The 22,194-nt window shown below is 44.9% G+C and overlaps 2 protein-coding genes across 6 annotated transcripts; one reads left to right on the forward strand and one right to left on the reverse strand.

Annotated features, from left to right (window-relative positions):
* The first annotated feature begins 7,061 nt into the window (after window positions 1-7,061).
* Window positions 7,062-20,917, forward strand: LOC119312663 (pentatricopeptide repeat-containing protein At1g31790-like). Of its 5 annotated transcripts, none has more exons than XR_005151406.1 (5): window positions 7,062-8,369; window positions 9,403-9,518; window positions 9,775-9,866; window positions 20,132-20,236; window positions 20,314-20,917. XR_005151406.1 is itself a non-coding variant. In XM_037588409.1 (3 exons), the coding sequence occupies exons 1-2, from the start codon at window positions 7,069-7,071 to the stop codon at window positions 9,509-9,511; spliced, it is 1,389 nt and encodes a 462-aa protein (XP_037444306.1). In that variant the 5' UTR covers window positions 7,062-7,068; the 3' UTR covers window positions 9,512-9,518; window positions 9,775-11,682. The 5 variants fall into 5 exon arrangements, 2 of the variants coding, with proteins under 2 accessions (XP_037444306.1, XP_037444305.1); XR_005151404.1 differs by having other exon boundaries at window positions 9,424-9,518; XR_005151405.1 differs by lacking the exons at window positions 20,132-20,236; window positions 20,314-20,917 and adding an exon at window positions 10,962-11,682 and having other exon boundaries at window positions 9,424-9,518.
* LOC119310544 lies at window positions 15,597-19,442 on the reverse strand. The gene is made up of 4 exons (XM_037586258.1): window positions 18,920-19,442; window positions 18,485-18,750; window positions 16,602-18,315; window positions 15,597-16,193 (listed from the first exon to the last, which is right to left on the reverse strand). The coding sequence occupies exons 2-4, from the start codon at window positions 18,739-18,741 to the stop codon at window positions 15,597-15,599; spliced, it is 2,568 nt and encodes an 855-aa protein (XP_037442155.1). The 5' UTR covers window positions 18,742-18,750; window positions 18,920-19,442.
* Window positions 20,918-22,194: the final 1,277 nt, after the last annotated feature.

Below are 22,194 nucleotides of genomic sequence, written 5' to 3' on the forward strand. Positions count from 1 at the left end.
CTCTCTTTCTCTCCCTCTCTCTCTCTCCCTCCCCGTGGTAAACCCTTTGAACACATGAACTATAATCACACATGGTTCGGAGGAGGGAATGGCGTGCAAAGTATTTCAAGAGAGCAATCATGTGTGATGACAGGAGATCAAGTATTTCAAGAGCAGATCATCCACTTTTTTCGTATTATACAAAGTATGTTCCTTTCATGAAGTAGCTGAAATAATTATATGTGCAACCATTATGTTAGCACAAGGAAAAGAGCTATATGAGAGGTGCAAATTACATATCTTGCAATAACTTGGCTTGTTCTATACTCATTACATGATAACATTGAAGGTCGAGTGCCAACTATACTACATGATAACCAAGAGACCGGGAGTTCGAATCCTACCTGACTTCACCTGTCCCTCGAAGGTTTAAAATAAAAAACGAGCCGGGCCAGGGATAAAGGGATGTTTTTTTTGAACATCAGTACAGACACAAGCGCTCATATACACACGCATACACTCACCCCTATAAACGCACACACGCACACCCTACCCCTATGAGCACATCCGAAAGACTGAGCCGGCATGGCGCCTCGTCATCGACGGGAACGTCTCCTCTCACTGAATGTGCATCGCCGGTAATCCTCAAATAAATCCAGGAATAAATGCGAGCACCAGGATTTGAACCCTGATGGACTGGGGATACCACAGTTCCTCTAACCATCCAACCACAGGTTGGTTCGCAGGGATAAAGGGATGTGTGCGCCGGTTTGTGTCACGCTACTCCCCGTACTGTGTATACGTATACGGCGGGCTATCCACCATACATCTAAAAGTGCGTACGATTTGGCAAAGGTGTATATTCCCCTTTATATGTTAGGGGGTGTACCAAAGCGGGGCTTGTATTATTTTATTCTTTGAACACAATTGCACGTTTATTTGACCCGCTAATCCATCCAAAAAACCCGAAAATCGAACCATATATTATACACACTGTAGAGTAGGTTCTGAAAGCATCTCAGACTAGTAGACCGTCCTGCATGAGAGTATCCACCTGTGAGATTCGAGGCTGGATGAACTGGACATGCCGCAATAACCAAAGTTGTCCAGCTCAAACAGTGACACCAACGGTGGGACGACGAGAGGCGGAAAAGGTTGACGGACTCCACGTCTTCGCTGCAGACGCGGTCAGGCTTACCATAAGGGGTCAGAATTCATATGGGGTGCAACCGAAGTGTGTGGTGTGGATGTGAGGATATGAGGCTGTAAATGTGTTTCTAAACACCTAGGGCTTGAGCATCCGACTTGTAAACTCACGCTTCACATCTCAGACACCAAGCTCAAGCTAGACGGTTGCCCAGTTCTGCTCTCCTGATAGCACACAGGTGCCCTTTCTCTTCCCTGGTTTACTTTCTTCGTTTTTATTTACTCTGCATATTAACTCTCATGAGGACAGCAGAGCGTCTCTTCTGGCCTGGTCTCGCTGTTATCTATCTCTCTTTAATCATGTCATTTGGCTACTGTACAAGTTGTCGGGGGAAGCATAATCATCGTTTGCAAAATCCACTCTCTTTACCACCACGCACTTCTGTCATTGAAACGGTGTCAACTGCACCATGACACGGCCGTTTCGTGTCCAGGCGCTTATGCTTTTTTTTTAGGTATGCAAATTACGTACCTTAGCTTTATAGAAGAAGAGAAATAAGACATACAACAACGTCTACCACTTGTTGCGAACAACGAAGGCGACCAACTCCACACCCAGTACGAACAAAGACAACCAAACACAACAACACAACTACGACACAAAAAGCCTCCCTCACTGCCGAGGGAACACGCCTAAAGCCATCACCTTCAACATCGACTACGAGCCACAACAACTTGCCAGGCGCTTATGCTCAACGGCCAGAACTTACAAGGCCAAATTAGCTCCTCTCTCGGGAACCTAACTTATCTTGTATGGCTTGACCTTTCAGTGAACAATTTCGCTGGCCCCTTACCTGTCCTTGGCCAGCTCCAACAAATTCAGACACTTTATCTATATAGCAACCATTTAAATGGGACAATTCCTGGTTCGCTTACCAACTGTTCCAACTTAACCAACTTAGATCTCTCGCTAGTGGGTGTAATTCCACCGGAATTACACATTCTTTCAAATATGGTCTATTTAAATTTCTCCAGAAACTCGCTAACAGGTGATATTCCTCTGAAACTATGCTTTCTTTCAAATTTGACCTACTTAGATCTCTCTGTAAACTTGTTAATGGGCCAAATTCCTCCTGAATTGGGCCTTCTTTCTAGTCTAATATACATCGATTTGGGATCAAATAAACTCGAGGGAAGAATTACTGATGAGCTTGGGAAATTGCCAAAATTGGAATACTTACTCCTAGGTGACAATAATCTTTCCGGTGAGCTCCCACATGCATGGCATCTTGAATATCACATCCCTCCAGCATTTAAGCTTGAAGTCAAATAAGCTAGGCACCGCATTGCCACCTAACATTGGCAACCTTCTGCGTAATCTCATAGAGCTTGTCTTATATAACAACTCGTTTGAAGGTCAAATCTCAACTTCCCTAGGCAATGCTCTACAGCTAGAAGAGATAAGTTTATCAACTAACAATTTCACCGGGCAGATCCCTATTTCTCTTGCAAATCTCTCAAATTTGAAACGTCTTTATTTGGCGGGAAACCACTTATCTGGACAAATACCCTAGGACATCAGGGAATTTAGGGGCCGTTTGGTACGGTCCTGGCTTACAAATTAGCAATTGTTGGCTATTTGCTTGGAAAGTTGTTGTGGACATTGGAGCCGTTTGGCAAACTGGCGTAGCAAAAAATCTGTAATCCCCCAGGATGGTGAGAGCCTGTTTATGTATTGTTTTTTTACCAGATTGTTTATGTATTGATTTTGTGGTAGTAGCTTATTTATGTACCGATTTAATGTTAAAAACCTGGTTTAGCCGTATTTCGGACATTGTTGAGATATTTCACTCGTTGTATGTAAGCTAACATAAGGGAAAGTTGTAGCTCTAATAATAACATAATGTATCTACCCAATGTTATTTTCGTTGGTCCTATATCACCAGCCGTGCATACAAAATACATTTAGGATGTGTTTGGTTCGGAGGAACGGCGTTTGATTCCTTCGCTTTTCAAAACAGTATTTAAATTCGATTGAGCTCCCACGTGACATCTTAAATCTTTCAGCTCACCAGTACTTAAGCTTGGAGTGAAATAAGCTAGGCAAGACATTGCCACCCAATATTGTCAACCTTCTACCTAATCTCATAGGGGTTTCCTTACATGACAACATGGTTGAAGGTCAAATGCCATCTTCCATAGGCAACGCTTCAGGGTTAGATATATTATATTTATCAAGTAACAATTTCACAGGGCAAATTCCTACTTCAGTTGGAACCTCTCAAATCTAACTCTTCTACGCCTTGAGTAAACCAGCTTGAAGCAACGGAAAACAGAGGTTGGGAATTCTTAAATGCACCGAGTAATTGTTGGTCTCGAAATCACTATCACTTGGAAATCCTTTATCAGGACAAATACCCTAGAGCATCGGAAAACAGAGAGGGTGTTCAGCTGGGCTGTTTGGCTAAACGTAAGCATTTACTAGCTGTTTTTTTTATTTTTTTGGACACCAGAGAAATCGAGAAGCCCGGTCTGAGATCATCGGAACCAAGAGAGAATCATCCGTGCTGTGGGATTTATGTGCAAAGATATTATTGACACCGAGAGGCTGCTATGGCTTGGATCCACGGGCATAGATACAAGCCTCGTAAGTTATCTTCTATCAGATAGTATTTTGCAGGAGAACCATTTGCTCATCGCCAAGTGAAGGTCTTGCTTAGCATAGGCAATATGCATCTTATTTTAAGAAATTTGACGGAACTTTGTTGTAAAATGCTTTGTGTTCACAAATATAGTCATCATTATTTTGGACTCCAAACAAATGGATTTTATCTCAATGAAATAATAATAATGCCATGATCATACAGATTTTGGATGATGGAATTCGATTGTCATCTCTCGTAATATAATATTCTAGCTGGTTTTACTTATGTCTCATTCACACTCGTGACCGTTTGATCAGACGCCGAGATTCGTGTTGTATGTTGTCAATAGCCTTGTCCAGCGACCGCGGTGACTATTTCTTACGCGAGCCAACAGCGACCTCTCGCGACGAGTAAACAGTGTCAGGTCGGCCCATTTTAGCGCATGAAGATTGAAAATATGGAGAAGAAATGGAGCGCCCCAAGGAAGCTTGCAGTTACTGGTTAGTAGAAGGATCACGACCTACTAGACGTGATCTGAGCCGGGTTTTCTCTGTTTTTTCTTTGTTTTTTGTTTTCTTTTCTTTTCTTCCTTTTTCCTTCTCTGATTTTTTTCTTCATTTTTTTGATTTTTCCTTTTATTTCTTTTTGTTTTTCATTCTACATTCTTGTATACAAGATCAAATTTTTTTCAAAGACTTGTTCAACAATTTTCAAATACTTATTCAACAGTTTTATATACATGATCAACATTTCTTCAAATACTCGTTCAACAGTTTTCAAATACTTGTTCAACATTTTTTTCAAATACTCACTCAACATTTTTTTAGATACTTGTTCATCATTTTTTAAATACTCGTTCAACATTTTTTAATACTTATTCAGCATTTTTAAAATATTTTTTCAGCATTTTAAATACCTATTTCAACATTTTTCAAATACTTGTTCAATTTTTTAAATAAATGTTTAATATGTTCAAATAATTTTTTAACATTTTTTCAAATACTCGCTCCACAATTGTTAATACTTATTCAACATTTTGCAAATACTCGTTCAACATTTTTTTAATTGTGTATTTTGTAATATATATATATATATTTTAAATTATAAAAAAATTAGAAAAGGAAAAAAATGAAAACAAAAAACATGAAAAAGGAAAGGAAAAAATAAACAGGCTGGTGTATCCCCCGCGCGTGGGCTGGCCCAAGTGGCATTTGCCTTTAGCGAGGGGTCGCCCCTGTCTCGCTTCACGCGAGGAATAGTCACGCCCTCCAGCGACACGGATGACCCCTTTATCTAAATCACTAAGGAGTATTCCTTTCAAAGATCACTCCCACCCTTCTAGGTTGTGACAAGTGGCGTGCTGCATGTGCGCCACTTGTCGCAACCTGAGAGTTTTCCCTTTTTCGTAGATCTGTTTATTCAAAATGTTTTATCTCTTAAACCGTGCGTACAAATCTCGAATCCTTTTCACCTTTGGATTTCTCGCGTCGAGATCTGCAAAACTAGATCCTATGTTGATAGATTTTAACGAACTTTTTTTCACGAAAAAGCCAGACGAAATAACCAAACCGGGAGCGTTGTTCCCCTTTTCGGAAGCCGTTTCCGCGTGGCGCAACCGTGTCTCTCGCGGAAGCAAAATCGTGCCTCCCGCGAAAAAAACAAGCTTTTTTCGTTTTCGAGAGGCACGGTCATGCCTCTTGCAGAAGCAAAACCGTATTTCTTGCGGAAGCAAAATCATACCTCTGGCGAAAGCAAAAACATGCCTGTCATGAAAGGAAAAAAATAAAACGCATTTTTTTCGTTTCCAAGAGGCACGGTCGTGTCTCTCATGAAAGCAAAACCATGCCTCTCGCGAAAGAAAAAAGAAAGAGAAAACACGTTTTTTCTGTTTCCGAAAGGTACGGCCGTGCCTCTTGCGGAAGCAAAATCGTGCCTCTCGTGGAACCAAAATCGTGCCTCTCACGGAAAAAAAAGTGAAAACGTGTTTTTTTCTCCATCTCCTAGAGGCACGGCCATGCCACTCGCGGAAGCAAAATCATGTTTCTCGTAGAAGCAAAACCGTGCCTCTTAAGGAAGGAAAAAGAATGCGTTTTTTTGCACAAAAAATTCAGATCAAACGACACATGGGAGTTGTTGGCTCTGTTGAACCTATGTGTAATTTTCAGATTTTGGGATTTCTTTTTCTTGCAAAATTTTGCAGAGTTATTGAAAGTCATCCGATCTGAGAATTGGACGGCCCAGAAGCCCATATAACGGTAGCACCTGGGACTTGGTAGTACCGGATATTCTCCCGCTCGAGGCTGTAGTAAAAGAGTTTTATTTAGGTATATTTTTTATTCAGTCGCCTAGTTATTTTTGACGGTAGAGCTTCAAATACTGAAGCACACAATCTTGCTAAACACGCTGCTATGCTTGTTCAGGGTGCTTATTTCTTCTCATAAGCTAACTTGTATTCCTTTAAACATCATCACCGATCAATAAAGCCACTCGAAAAAAAAATCACTGATCCTTTGTAGCCGCCGCCTCCTCCTTCTCCTCCACAAAAAGCTAGGGTTTTTGCCTCCCACCGCCGCCGCCGCCGCAGGTCCGCCTCCTCTCCGATGGCCTTAGGGCCATGGGGGCGCAGTGGATCTCGGCAAGGGTCGGCGGGAGGGCTCTGTTTTTAATCGTTTCTTTCAGTTTTGCTAGGGTTTGTGTCCTGCTCAGGAAGACGAGACGGCGACGGCTCCCTGAAGATGGAATAAAGGTCTCCCCGCCTAGCCCCAGTTCCAGCGATGCGTCTAGCATCGTTGGTGGGCGTGTGGAGGTGTGTCTCCGGCGGATCTATCTTTGGTGGATTTGTTCGGATCTCGTCGTTGTTCGTCTACGTTCGTGTGTCTTCGGATTGGATTTTTCTGATCTACGTTATTCTTTATCTGCGGCGGTTGCTGTTCTGGTGCGCTGGTCCTACGGGGCCTTAGCACGACGACTTCCCGACTGTCTACTACAACAAGTTGTGCCCGACTCCGGCGATGGAGGGGCGATGACGGCGGCGCGCCTTCAGCTCGCTTCAGTGCTGGTAGTTGTCGCTAGGTGGTCTACGGATCTAGATATAATTTCTATTATTTCTGGTATTCATTGTACTGCCATGATTGAAGATGAATAGATCAAAAATTTTCTCGCAAAAAAAAATAAAAATAAAGCCACTCGAAAAAAAATCACTGATCAATAAAAGTGTTGACAAATCTATAAAAAAAAACAGATATTCTCCCCTATGCCTTCCCAGTCCCAGTTCTGACCCGCCAATTGCTCAAGGCACATGGCGCGCTGCTCCGTCGCGAAGCCGCTTACAACCGCCGCCGCGGCTCCGCGCCTCCCTCGCCGCCGCGCTCTGCTCGTTAGCGCCGCCGCCGCCTCCCTGGCCACGGCAACAACAAGAACGCAGCGGCTGTCCGCCCTATCGAAGCCGCCTAAACCACCGCCTCTCCTCCCGCGCCCAAGGCTCCCCACCTCCAACCACGCCCCCACCAACGACAAGCAAGACGACCGCCGTGAAGCATCGACGGGCGCGGCGTCCTCTGGCTCTGGGTCGCCCTCGGGCGCCGGAGACGTGCTCCGCCTGATGGACGCCCTCGGCGTCGCGCCCGACGAGGACGTCTACGTCTCCCTCCTCAGGGACTCCGTCGACGCCGCCGAGGTCGCCGCCGTGCACGCCCACGTCGACGCCGCACGCGCCGCGCCTGGCCTCCCCCTGCCGCTGGCCAACCGGCTGCTGCTCGCCTACGCGGCCTGCGGCGACATGGCGGCCGCCCGCAAGGTGTTCGACGAAATTCCCGTCAAGGACGGCATCACGTGGGCGACCATGGTGTCGGCCTACTCCGATGGGTGTTTCCATGAAGAAGCGCTAAGGCTCTTCACCCGCATGTGCCAAGAAGAACATGGGCTTGCTGGTGATCTGCTCGGCCATGCCATTGTGGCAGTGCTGCGGTCATGTGCTCGGCTGGGCAGATTAAGGGGCTTTGGTGAGCAGGTACATGCGCTCGTCGTCAAGACAAAGAGAGTCTGCGGTGATACCGGTAGTTCGCTGCTGCAGCTGTACATCGCAAGTAATCAGCATGACAGTGCGCGGCAAGTGCTTCAGGCGATGAGGTGTTGTTCCCATGAGCCAGTGCCCGAGGCAGCCTGGACTAGCTTCATGACAGCTTGCCACCGGGACGGACTGCTAGATGAGGCCATCTACGTCTTTAGGGACATGGTGTCCTCCGGAGTCGCCAGGAGCAGCTTCTCCCTGTCGACTATCCTTGCGGTATGTGCAGAATCAGATAACTGCAGGTGTTATGGACAGCAAGTGCATGGCGACGCCATCAAGCACGGCGTGGAAACAGACCAGTTCGTTGTGTCTGGGTTGGTCCACATGTATGCGAAGCAAGGACGGCTTGCAGACGCCGCGAGGGCATTTGAGGCAGTGGGTGGCAAGCCTGACGCGGTGTGCTGGAACGCCATGGCCATGGGGTATGCACGCGGTGGGTGGTACAGAGAGGCCACCAGAATGATGTACCAGATGAAAGCTGCTGGACTGGATCTTCCAGGACTAAATGTGGTTGGAATGGCCTGCTCCAGGTGAGCTGCTGAATGGCATCGTTGACTGCTGCACTGCACATCTATGGTATGATCTGTGCTGAAGAAAGCGGAATACATTTTTATAGAGTAAAAAAGGAGTACCTTAGGGAGGAGAGGACATCTCAAGCTGCTCGAGTAGATCCTCCTGGACTAAATGTTGTTAGAACGGCGTGCTCCGGGTGACCTACCGAATGAGATGCTCGACCTTACTATTTTTCTTTTTAATGAGATCTTTATAGACTAGTATGACATGATCTCCAGAACAGCCAATAAGGATTTACTTAGCTCGCTGCATTATTTGTGTGTATGTATATAGTGTGACGTATATTGCTGGAAATTAGATTATGACACGTCATTATCCACAATCATTGAAACTAGTGGTTTGACATGCGCGTTTGCTTAGGTTTAATAATGGTCATTTCATTCAGATTGAATAAATATATACTTTAATGTCATCTCTATCTTTCTTTGACTGCCTTTCTTATGTCGCTTGACCATTGATCTAAGCCAAACATTTATTGGTACACATATAATCTGAAGTTATCAAAACATACTATTCACACAGTTACCATCGGTTGGTTTTTTGTCTGTTTGTTGCACCTATATTTCTTTAGTGTATGTAAAGTAATTACTTGGCATGATTTGTTTCTTTTAACTTTTTTGTTAAACCCTACATCTTAGTCACATTTTTTGCAGAATTTTTGTGTGAGTCATCTCTAAAACCACTCTTTCTTTTGCCAATCACCACTCTGTCACTCTCAGCATAGCTTGTGCCCATGTGTTTGTGTATGTCTTGTGCAGTTTATGCCATGCGTTATCTTGCTGTAGAAGGCAGAACTAAGATTTAGGTTCATTTCTGTTATAATATTAGGGCCTCTCACCCTCTCCTATAGTTATCATTAAAATTATAATTATCAGTATATATTCACGGGAAATTTCTAGCGTATTCCCTTGACTCTCTGTAAGCTCAATCTGTTGAATTTGTCAAGCCCAAGCTGCTGAATTTGTGTAAGCCCAAGATTGATGCATGTAGGGATTGATGCATCCATGGCAGGATTGATGCATGTTTTCCCATTTTGGGCGATGGATCCCAAGGAGGACACGAACCAGAAGGTGCTCCTCTTCGCCCGCAGGAACTGTGACCACCAGGTTACCACTTCTTCTTCCCCACTATGTCCATCCAAAAATTTCTTCACCTCATATCACCTTGTCCCTGAAAGTTACTGCATACGTTGAGAGGATCAGCAAAACTTGGGTAAAGCTGAAAAAAAGAGCATAAGCCTTTGTTTTTTTTAAACACCAAGCATATCCTCCAGTAGAAAATATGGGAAAGACTGAATTAATGTGGCATGTAAAATTGTACAGTACTGAATTTCAGTGTTAATTTAATGTGGGTAAATTTCAGTGTTTGTTCACCTACTGGAGCAGCTGAGAAGAGGAGGAAGAAAAACAGGACAACTCTTCAGGAACTAGGGTTCATACAACACTGTTCATGATGTGAGTATATCACCATGTTCTTGATTTTTTAGTTAACAATATTCAGTCACTAGGAGTACAACAGTAGCAGTACATAGCTGGAATATGCATTTACATAGACTTACTGATGGCTCAACATTCGAGCTGATTACTAGCAGTGCAACACTAGCAGTACACATATGGATACTCACAGATTACTCCTTTGTTACTGTATTTATCTAGAGATGGGAGTAGAGCTGAAGCAGTACGACTTCACTGAAACTTAATTCAGTTAACTCCATAGACACCTGCTCTTTTTTGTTTAGAAGGGACCCTTATCTCCAATCTTGTAAGACAAAATACTCCTATCTGTAGTCCCTCGAATAACTCTGTTCTTCCTCCCCAAGTCCGTAGTGAACATTAAATAATGCATGCAAAATCTGACCATTTATAACTGAAGTCAAGTTTATACTCATATGGTGCTTATGGCAAGCAAGTTTTGTACTCCTGAAACTGGAAAATGTGACTGAGACTGGAACCCACTACATTATTATCTTGTTTGTTGTTACTGAAACTGGAAACCACTACTACTCCAGAGATGCAATTTGACTTGTTTCCAATTATTCTGCACTACGACTTGTTTATTGCTACTGAAACTACTACCAAAAAGAACTTCCGCAACCCTATGGTATTATAAATTAACGAACTATGAGCATAAATCTGTAATACAGTACTGAGAGCAGCACATAACTAGTGTAGTATAGTACTCCTATGGGATGAAACCATAACAGTTCAGTGATACTCCACTGTAGTATTCCTAGTGAAGCATAACTGTAGTATTCCTACTGAAGCATAAATATGAGAAATTGTTATGGGATGAAACCATAACAATTCAGTTTACTTATGCTTGCATTTACAATAGGCACTTAACAAATCCAGAATCTTGCATTTACTTATGCTTTACACTAGTCACTATCAATTCTAAGTCACTAGTTTACTTATGATTTACTTATGCTTGCATTTACTTATGCTTTGCATCAGTCACTATCAATAGAAGACAAAGGTATTGCTCATTTATGCTAATTGCCATTTATTCCAAGTCTGACTTCAGAGTTTGGTTTGCTTTTTTCCGACAAGGGGAATATATTAATATCGCGAAGATACCAATTACACCCGTCCTCTGTACCAACAAGATGTCCAAATGCATCAAGGATACAAACAGCCAAAAATGAAAATAAAAAGAACAGAAGAAAGAAAAAAGAAAAAAGACCCCTCCACAGTGAACAATCACTAGCAGCAGCAGCACTCTAACCACCACCAAAGACAACACTCAAAATACAAAAGAGGTTCTCCAGAAGCAACGCCTCCAAGGAGGAAACAATGCACAAGCGTTTATTTATTCATTTTTGTGTGGAAGGCTCAATCAGCCCAAGTTTAAGAGTGATGCCACTCACAATGCTTTATGCAGCCCAAGTTGAACTGTACCTCAAAATGGTGGAGTATTTCTGTATAGTTTAAGAGTGATTCCCAAATGCACATGTGCTTTTGGTTGAATTAACAAGCAAGCAAGCTAGTCTGGTTTGGGTTGAATTAAAACTGTAGACGAATGCTTCTCAAACTATAGATGAATTAACAAGCAAGCTAGTCTGTTTTGGGTTGTGGAGTACTGCTCTCATGTGGTCTGTGGATGTAGCAGCCAATTTGTAGCGTCAAAACATGGAGTCAGCTGTTCATTAGACCATGGCTTACATCCTCAGTGTAAATTTGGTTCCACTATTTATTTGCGATATTCATTTCCACTATTCATTTGATGGAAATAATCTTAAGCAAATTTAAATGAATTGACTATACAGTGAAATGCAGCATATAGAGTGAATCGACATGCAAACTCTGCAATACTCATCAAACTGAATTTTAGCTCCTGTCATTCAACTAAATCTTTGCTGCTTTCCCGCAAAAAAAAAACCCAAATCTTTGCTGCTGTCATTTTAAATTCAGTTAGTTGTCACATGTGAATCTTGACACTTATATTCATTCTCTCTTTATTCCATTGACACTTAAATTCTCTCTTTATTAGCAGTTAGTTACTGACAAAATGCATTCCATTGACACTTATATTCTCTCTTTATTCAGTTAGTTGCTGACATTCATATCAGCGCCATACTCCTGACCATTTGTCACATGTGAATCTTTACAAGCAGTGAGGAACAAAATGACTGACCACTACAATCTGTACAAATCATGTAATCTGAAAAATCGTGTGACAAAATCATGCAATCTGAACAAAATTACTGATCTACAATCTTTGCATGCTCTTTTTATTTACAAGCAGAGATGAATCAAATTGTGTGACCATTACAATCTGACAAATCATGCTTACAATCAAATTGTGTGACCATTACTTTCTTTGGAATGCGAAAGGAGGATCAGCAGCAGCAGCACGGGCACAGGCGTCCTTTAATCCATTGCATCTACCATATATGGTCCTCATCATGAATAAGGATGCCATTGGAACCATTAGGTTCCTGGTTACGGCACGACCGTAGATTCATGGGACAAGTACACTTGGCCTCCCACTGGAAGTAAGACGCTTCGACGATCTTCCACACAAAGAGTGGGTGGCTGTTGCCACTGGAGTGGCATGCAAAGATGCAAGAGAGGGTTAGGTCTCCAACACTATGTGGTGTGCCACTTGTCGCAGCTAGAGAGTTTTGACGGGTTTTTCTCACCCTGCGCGTGAGGATGGGAGGTTCACTCTTTGTGTTCAAAACGTTTTATCTCTTTAACCGTGTGCCCAAATCGCGAACCATTTTCACCATTGTGTTTCTCGCGCCGAGATCTTTGAACCTAGATTCCATATTGATAGGTTTTAGTGAACTTTTTTTTCCAGGCAAATCTGTGCTCCCAACTAGTAGTAACCTATGCTTCCAGTGTTTCCAACTAGGGCCTGTTCGGCAGTTGTCCAGCTTCCAGATCCGCGAAATCTGCGCTGGAGTTGTGCCGAACGGTTCCGCTCCTGGAAGCTAGCTTCCAGGATCGAAGGAGAGTCTACGTACAAAAAACTGGAGCCGCGTTTCTGGCGATCCAGGAAAAGAGAAACTGGGAGTTGGCCTAAATTACGGACTAATGCCACCGCCAAGTGACTCGATGGCTGCGTACCGGTTCGCTACTTCTCTCTCCCCTCTCCCGACACCTTGTATTCGCTACGTGGAGAGATCGCTACCATTCCCTCTGAACTGGGCCAAGCCCAGCCACTCTCCTTCTGTGTCCGACTGGGCCTAAGGCCACCTTAGCTGTTAAACCGGCTGGGCTCCAACCCGTCCAGGCAGGTTGGCCTGCTTGCGCACACGAGAAGCTGGAGCGAGTGTGCCGAATAGTTTTTCATCGATCCCAATCCATGAAAGAAGCCAGCATCGAGAAATCGAAGCGGGATTTGCAGATCTAGTGAAGCTGGAGGACTACCGAACAGGCCCTAAAACGTGCTCTCAACTAGCACTAACTCGTGGAGGAGCACAACTGTGCTCCCAAGTCCCAAGTGTTCTAATTGTGCTCCCGTGGAGTGAAGCAAAACTGTGCTCCCAAGATAAACTAAAAAAATGTACTCCCAATACAATCTAAATTGTGCTCCCTGAGGTAGCACAACCGTGCTCCACGCGAAAGCATAACACACCCATGCTCCTGTCGGACAAAAACTGAAGAAAACCAGAGAAAAATAAAAGGAAAACCAGGAAAAAAAAGAGAAACAAAAAAACTAGAAAAAAAACATGAAAATTGAGAAAAAACCCAAAAAAGTCAAAGTAACGAAAAATACCGCCCTGGTGGGGGAAGCGTCCAGCGCGTGATACATGGCGGCGCTGGGGCACACCACGTGGAGCCGCTGGTGCGCTTCCATGGACATAGAGAGTGGCCTCTGTAGAGGTTTTTTTAAAGGAGGATTACCCCCGGCCTCTGCATTTGAGCGATGCATGCAGCCATTTATTAATTATTCACAAAAGACTTTTCAAAGAAATACATCAGTAAGTCTGAAGCCACCATCTAGGCGATAACTGTCGCTACTCCTATCCAACTAATGAAGGGATGCTGATAGTCCGGGCCTAATACCACAAACCTCGTAGCCAAGCCTAACATCTAAGACCTGAGGCTCCAACCAAGCCATTTGTCGGGTATGGGGCACACTACGTGGAGCCGCTGGTGCGCTTCCATGGACATAGAGAGTGGCCTCTGTAGAGGTTTTTTTAAAGGAGGATTACCCCCGGCCTCTGCATTTGAACGATGCATGCATCCATTTATTAATTATTCACAAAAGACTTTTCAAAGAAATACATCAGTAAGTCTGAAGCCACCATCTAGGCGATAACTGTCGCTACTCCTATCCAACTAATGAAGGGATGCTGATAGTCCGGGCCTAATACCACAGACCTCGTAGCCAAGCCTAACATCTAAGACCTGAGGTTCCAACCAAGCCACTTGCCGGGTATGGGGCACACACTGGTCCGACGCGCTCTCAGAGGCCGCCGCCGCCAACTGCCATCACTCCATCTTCAGAGTTGTACTGACGCATCATCCTTGCCCGGTCTAGCTGCCGTCGACGCCACCACGACGCCCAACGGCACCACCTCCCTGCATGCGAACTGCTGAGCACGTCGAGGTCGCCGTTGGTACACCTCAGCACCATGCCGTCAAATATCACCAGCTGACACAGCTTGAAGTCTCTGGAAGATCTGTCGTGCGTAGCACCTGCCGACCAGGCATGACAAAGCGTAGCACCTGTCGGCAAGGCATGACTTGACATCTCCACCGAAACTCCGTGCAAGACGAAGCCGCTCCACCTCCTGGCTCTGACTTCCAGTGCTGCTCCATAAACGATGCTCCCAAGAGAGAAACGACACCGCAGTGTCGCCATCGTCCGATCTGGAAGACCAGATCCTAGGGTTTTCCCCAGAGCAGTACGAGTGGGTCGACATTAGTCACACGATGATGCCTTCATCAAGGTAACGACACAGAACGCCGCCATCGCCCGCCATCGGCTCAGTTTTCACCGGCAACTATGTCTCCCCGAAAAGGCCGGCCGCTGCGCCCGTAGCCCACGCCGACGTCCATGACTGGCCGCTCGCCGCGCCTAGCCGCCGCTGTCCGAGGACGGGCCGGCCACCCGCCACCTGCCTCAGCCATCCACCGCGCCGCAGAACCTAGATCGGCCGCGCCACCACACGCCTAGGGGCCCCGCACCACCCCGAAAATGCGTGAGAGAGGAGCCCCCGCCATCGCCGTCGGCCCCCGGGCTTAGCCTAGCGGCGTCCCCCGGCGGTGGCGGAGGGAGAGGAGGAGGGAGTGTGCGGCGGTGGAGGCTAGGTTTTTGGGCTCCGCACGAGAGTCGCCCCAGCGGAGAGACAACGCGGGGCGCTGGCAATTTCTTGTGGGATCTTCTTAAACACGGTTTTTCACACAATGATAAGTCTCAATTTAAAAGCCCATCGTTTGTAGGGAAAAGGCATACGGCTCAGCTTTATAAAGCTTCACTCTTTTACACAACCCGGAAAAACGTTTACAACCGAAAGAAACACTTTTTATTGTCCATCAATCAAAAGAAAAGAAGAAAAGAGCGGTCCTTTAGGATAGACAGAAAGGGGAACATAAGTAAAGAGCCAGACCATCCCTAGCCGCCTGCTAATTAACCAGAGCAACTGCACAAAAGATCGCTGGCAACCTTCGCGCCACCACCCTCTCCACTAGTAGTAGAAGCATGGGCTTGGCCCTGGAAAAGCTCTTTGTTCACATGTACCTGCGCCTTTCCACATGGGTTTGGCTCTGGAAAAGCTCCTTGTTTCTGTCCACAAGCACCCGCGCTTCTTCCACGAGGGAAGCAAGACTTCTAACAGGCCTTTGTCCTAAAACCATGTAGCCATCAAGAATAAACATGTCATCTGAAGCACTGGACAGTGCAGCCATCAAGCTCGTCAGCCCATCATTGACATAGCTGCCTTTGGGATTCATCATAGATATGACCATCTTACAGACAAGCTTCCTTATTCTCAGGCAGACGGGTCTGTGGTGCTCATGTTTTTCAACGATCTCTTTGAGCTTCATTACGAAGCTAATTCCACCGCCTCCGGGGGGGACTACCGTAAACAGATGTGTCAAGTCCTGATCTGCACTTATCAACGCACCCCATATTGTGACACAACGAGATAACATGCGAAACGAGCTGTACCCTTGCTGCTGTGCGGAAGACGAGTTGTTGTTTGCCTGGCCATTGTCTGGGGAATTATCACATTGGTTTTCTACGTTGGGTTCTGGTATCAGCCGATTAACTTCTGTTCCTCCTATATGTCTTTCTTCTGTTGGCCAAAAAAGTATTTCTTCAAGCAGCTGCAACGGAAACAATATTTTTGGGTTTCAGGAGGCAACAGTTAAAAGCAGAATCACACCATCTATGGTAGTTTTCCAAGCGCATTGCTTGTCATTCGTTAAGCAAGAATGTGTACAATTATCATTAAAAACATCCTCTAACTTGCCGGACAGGCATGGCACTGAAAGGAACATATTTACCAACACTGTGCAATCCTAGAATACTTGTATATTTTTTTTCTTTTCGAAACAAAAGGGAATCCCTGGCGGCGTTAGAATATTGATACATATATCCGCCAATACAATGTCAGAAGGGAATTCCATAATTTTTGGTAACTGGTAATTCAGTATTTGCTAGAATACAACTGGTAATTAAGTATATTCTGGTCGATAGTCAATACATGAATAAAACAAATGGCGGTAAGTTACCTTTGGAACCACAATGGGCATAGCTTCCTTCAGCGTTTTGAGGCTTTGGACATCATCATTGCAATGAATGCATAAATTTTCCAGGATTTCAGTTGCCATTTGTGAGCATCTTTGTTTTTCAACAATCAATCTAGTCAGACTGTGAATAACATTGTTATTTGACCCCATGATAATCCTGGCACTCCCGGATGATAGAGCCACCAGCGCTTTAGCTGCAACCACCCTTGTAGCCTCCTTGTAATTTTTATCTTGGGTCATGATGTCAACCAACATCGTAATGAATTCTTGTGTCCCTTCATGCCCTGGACTGGAATTTTCATCCTGGTGTAGGTGCGTGAGAATCCAAATAGCTATTTTCTGCAGCATTTCATTGCATTCTTTACACTCGAGAATCGTCCTCATGGCTGTGATCAATTCCATACTGCATGAGATTTCATCACGCAGCTTGGTGCCTATGTGCCCTGTAGCAGCCGTGAGCTGGGCAATCACCTTCATTGAACCTTCTACTATGCTGTAACATGCAGCATTGTCAATGTGCTTCATGCGGCCATCCTCATTGCGGTGGTGGAGTAGGCCGGAGGTCACAGGCACCATAATCTTTGGCAGTAGATATGGGGTACCGAACATGACTCTGCAGTTGTCATTGTTGGCTGCGAGCTTCTGAAGGATACGGAGACCTTGCTCCACCAGCGTTTTGTAGCCCTGCAGAAGGTCATCGTCACTTCTCTCAGCCTTGAGCAGCATTTTGTAGGTTCTTGCAACGCGAGCATCATAGTCCCCTTGCTCAACGATGTCATCTTGGTTCACCGACAAGGATATTTGCTTTGAATCTTGTTCATATGTTTCATATAGCCAGTCTCCCGTATATGGTTGGAAAATACAGTATTCTTCGAATGTGTCAAGGAGGGAAGATATGTAGCCAATTGCCTTTGGATATTTCTCCAAATGGATGTCGTGAGCAATGCTCGCCACCACCCTTGCGGCACGCCCCCTTGTCTCTCTATCATATATGCTTATGCGGCCCAACGTCTGCAGCAGCTTTTGGAGTATGTCGGGAGAGGGTGCAGACATGATCAGATGTTTCTTGAGTATATTCTCCCCTGTGTATTTGTGCGGATAGTGTACCTCCCCATTGACCCCTTTCACTTCTGCCTCCAGTTTTTTGGCGAATGCATCCAGGATCCTTACCCCGGAAATGTAGTCGTCAGGCGACTTAGACTCCATCAGGCCCACAGCATATGTGATGAGGTTCCTTCCTTTAACCAATGATGGGTCCTTTTCACATCTCATCATTGTTTCACGTATGTAATCCGATATCCCATCACGAAAATCCTTATCAAAGCCTCTTTGGTCGACTACTGCATTCACTATAGACCCCTTTGCCCAACCATTGATGATCTTGTAGCAGAAAATCACAACCTGGAGCAGGACAAGGGAATACAAGACAACCAGCGCCTTCTTCAGGTTTCTGACTCCATCAGCATGGTAATCTTGTTGTATCAGACGCCACACCGAAAGCACGGCCGAAACTACCAACCCACCCATGTAGACAGCCACCAGAGGGCACAACAAAATGACAAAGACCAGAGTATGAACCATTGATAGGACAATGCGCCATTTGTTTTCCGATGTTCCGGCGTATCCAACATATGCCACGCCATCAAATGCATCTCCAATATAGCTCAGTTTTTCAGTCAGAAAAACATCGAAGATCCTGTTGTTCATATATACCTCCAGGTTAGATAGGGACAAGATAAGTTTTGACAAGACAAATTACTTTGTACGAAAAAAAATACAGAGCAACAAAATACCATTAACCATTCAGAAACAGGTATTAACTATTAAGAAAAGGTAGGCAGCTGAAGTAAGAAGCAAGCACTAACCCAGCCGTCTGCACAAGGGTAATGAATGTAAGGCACCAAAAATCATTGTTGTGCAGGTCGTCAATGAAACCGCCAAGAAGAACGACGGTGGTCCAAGTAAGCACCAGGAAACCAAGACCTTTGACGGCCATGGACAGGTAGCCCATGAACAGGGCATAACTGTTGGCCATTTCTACTTCTGCCCAACGAGTGTCCTCAACAAGCTTCTCACGTGGCTCTTCACAAGACTTATCCCAAAACTTGTCCCAACATGACATGGCTGGCGCCTGCATATGGTCGATGAAGGAAGAGGATCAGCTCTCCAGATCATGGTAAATGTTTTGGAAGAAGATGATACTGTACTACACGCTATTCATGCATGCAGAAAGGTAAAATGAAAATGGGATGAAAATAGTATGCTCCTGTGAACTCAAGGATTGATCTTACCGATCTTACCCTGAAGTAGAGGTTCCGCTTAGACTTGTGCAAAGAGAGGAATAGCGCAGCAAGAACTAAAGAGCAGCTGCAATCCAATACTAGTAGTTAACTTGGGAGTATGTATATCAGCAAGCTGAAGAGGTCGTGTTCAAAAGGAAAAGAAAAACAGGCTAAACAGCTCCATTGATTTCAACTAACAAGGCTTGGTCCCCTCTAGGCAGTAAACTATATGCTTATATTCGTGCAAAGAGCGAGATTAGATCTGGAGTTCTGGACCGACACTCCGACAGTAAAGCAAATTTTTCGACGTTAATAATTAATTCAAAGGCTGGCCGGTCCAGCTTTGCAATGAATAAATTAGCAAATGATTTTTTTGTTAAAGTCATTAATTGGCATGTGCTAATTGACGAAAAGAAATGTACTGTACTCCCTCCGTCCTTGAAAGAGTGTACTTCCAACTTTGTTATCTACATGTCGACGCCATCGAGCATGGCGTGGAAACAGGCCCTGGGTTGGTCCACATGTATGCGAGGCAACAACGGCTTACAGATGCTGCTAGGGCGTTTGAGGCAGTGGGTAACAAGCCTGATGCGGTGTGTTCAGTCTGACAAGGATTCCTTATGACACCGAGGAATGATTTTTCTTACTCTTGTTATGTCCCTCAATACATGTGATCTGGCCACATTTCAGTCTGGACAATTCTCATTTTGTTATCTACTCCCTCTGTTCCTAAATATTTGTCTTTCTAGAGATTTCAACAAGTGACCACATACGGAGCAAAATGAGTGAATCTACACTCTAAAATATGTCTACATACATCCGTATGTGGTAGTCCATTTGAAATCTCTAAAATGACAAATATTTAGGAACAAAGGGAGTACACTATGGCACATGTTAAATTAGGCATGCCTTTGCTGAAGCACACACTGAGGCATTGATAATCTGTACCGATTGAGGCCCACTTCTCACTTGTGGTGTCTGACAGTAATACTTAAGACTTGAATCATGATAGGCCTCTTTTTTTTGTGTCTGTTCAAGTTTCTGAAATTGCTTGAGCCCCTTGTTTTAAATTGGTATGATCAATCAGCTGCTAGATGTCTATACTACTCTCCGTTAATATGGGCCTGAATTCAGGTTGGTAGTTAATTTGTTATGAGATGATTGTTATCATGTCTATTGAGTAGCAAGTGGTCATGAATCTGATGGTGTTATCTGCTCTTTGTTCACTAGATGAAGCTCAGGTAGGTATGCAAAATGCCGCCCCGCCAATCTTCAAGAGGTCAAGAACGAAGCAGCAGCGACTCTCTCATACAAGAGCCAGAAGAGCAGCCACCTGTATATAGAGCTCATATCTTACTGATATTTCTTGTCCTCTAATTTTGGCTGATGGGTTTTCTCTTTAACTTGTGCAGCTGCAGGGATGATGCCAGTTGGTGGTACTGGTATCTGAAGTCCAAAGTGTGCAGGCCATGAACTTTGAGTACTAGTGATGCGACTTGTTCTTCCTTCTCTGCCGCCGCAACATATATAGATATGTATCACCTGCATTACGCCGATCCGAATGAAGGTCGCTCCGAGGATGTCGTACTGCCGTGCCGGCGCCTAAGCAGGCTGCAGAGTGTTTGACCGGTGAGTTTTAGGTGGCCGGCCGGCGAGCAAGCCAAGAAGGAGATGGTCTAATGGGGCGGTGCGGGTGTTGGTTTCGATCAGACAGCAATTCGCCACACGCACGCCAACACAATTGCTTTGGTTTAGGAGCGGCTTGGTGGTGCTGTACTCAGCTGACATCTTTAAGCCTGCCTCCCTCTCGAACTAGTTCGCGCTTGTGCGCTTGCCCTTTCTGGCTTTCTGGCTGCCACTAGCTAGCTCTAGCTTTTGTGCACTTGGCCTTAAAATTTTCGTTTGCTCAAGGGTAGACTTGTTTTGTTCTGCCCAGTTTTAGTCTCATTATCCAATGAACCAGAAACCTGGCATGTCCTGATAAATTTGTTGAAAAGCTATCATTGCTTTTGTGTTCCTGGCAACAATCACTAATCAGGAAAAATCTGAAATTTTAGGGCGGTTTGACATCTTCTTTACCACGCCAGAAAAAACTTGAGATGTTGGCAAAAATTGGATATTTTTTTTGTACTTTCTGTCCTGAAAAGCTAAAAAGACTAGAAAACAGAATTTGGCCTTTGGCACTAAATTAATATGTTAGTCCAATAAATAATATAAATTGTTTCTAAAATTATAAATAAATGATGTGAACATAGCATGAATACTTTAAAAATTGTAGATATGCTGGAGACGTATTAGGATCCCAAGCTTAATCTCTGCTCGTCCTCGAGTAGTAGATGATAAAAAGAATAATTTTTGAAGTGTGAATACTAGAAGAAAACAAACATTCTTTTTTTTTTTGCGCAAATCGAACCTTCCATTACTTAACCAGAATCACTACAGTCTTGTTGACATAAGAAGTCAACCTCGTCAAGAATACTACGCAGCCAAACAACAGTTTTGGGTAGTCACTACCAGAAAAACTTGCGTTGCCGATGGCCCCCGTCGGCATAGACGGGCATACCCCGATGGCCCAGCTAAAGCTGTCGGCGTAGAAAGACCGTCGGCGTATGTCCATCTATGCCGACGGGGCCGTCGGCATAGATTAGTCGTCAGCGTTGCTTCAAATATGCCTACGGTGGTCGTCGGCACATGGTAGGCCGTCGGCATATCATGTGGGCCCATCTACCCGGGCGGCGATGGCCGTTTGACGGCGTCAGGCTACGCCGACGGGCTAACGGTGGCCGTCGGCATAGCTATGTCGACATCATCAATCCTCGGTGCCGCCACGTCATCGATCTGCATCGCTCGCCGGTCCCGTGGGGTGGCATATCTATGCCGACGGCCTTACTGTCGGCATAGGCCTGGCCCATGGATTTTGCCACATCATCGATCCCCGCCCTACGCCACGTCATCGATCCAAGGCTCTACCGTTCCGTGGCCGTAGCTAGATTTCTAATAATATTTTAATATTTTATTTATCTTCTCTTTTTATTTTTATTTTTATTTTTTCCAAAACTAATTTCATTAACTTAAATATACAGAAAACATATATTGATTGCCCCGCCACACGGGCCTTGCTTCCGCCGTGTCACAGAGAGGTTAGACGGGACGGGGTACCTCTGGGACGGGGGGAGGGGTAGCAATGCCGCCAGGTGTTGCGGTAGGCCCTCCTACGGTTGTGGAAACGTGGTGGTAGGCGCAGACACTCGGCAAGCGGCTCCGGGGTGTGCCCCCCCCCCACGGGCGTCGCT

The sequence above is a fragment of the Triticum dicoccoides genome, chromosome 5B (genome assembly GCF_002162155.2).
Source record: "Triticum dicoccoides isolate Atlit2015 ecotype Zavitan chromosome 5B, WEW_v2.0, whole genome shotgun sequence".
NCBI lineage: Eukaryota > Viridiplantae > Streptophyta > Magnoliopsida > Poales > Poaceae > Triticum > Triticum dicoccoides.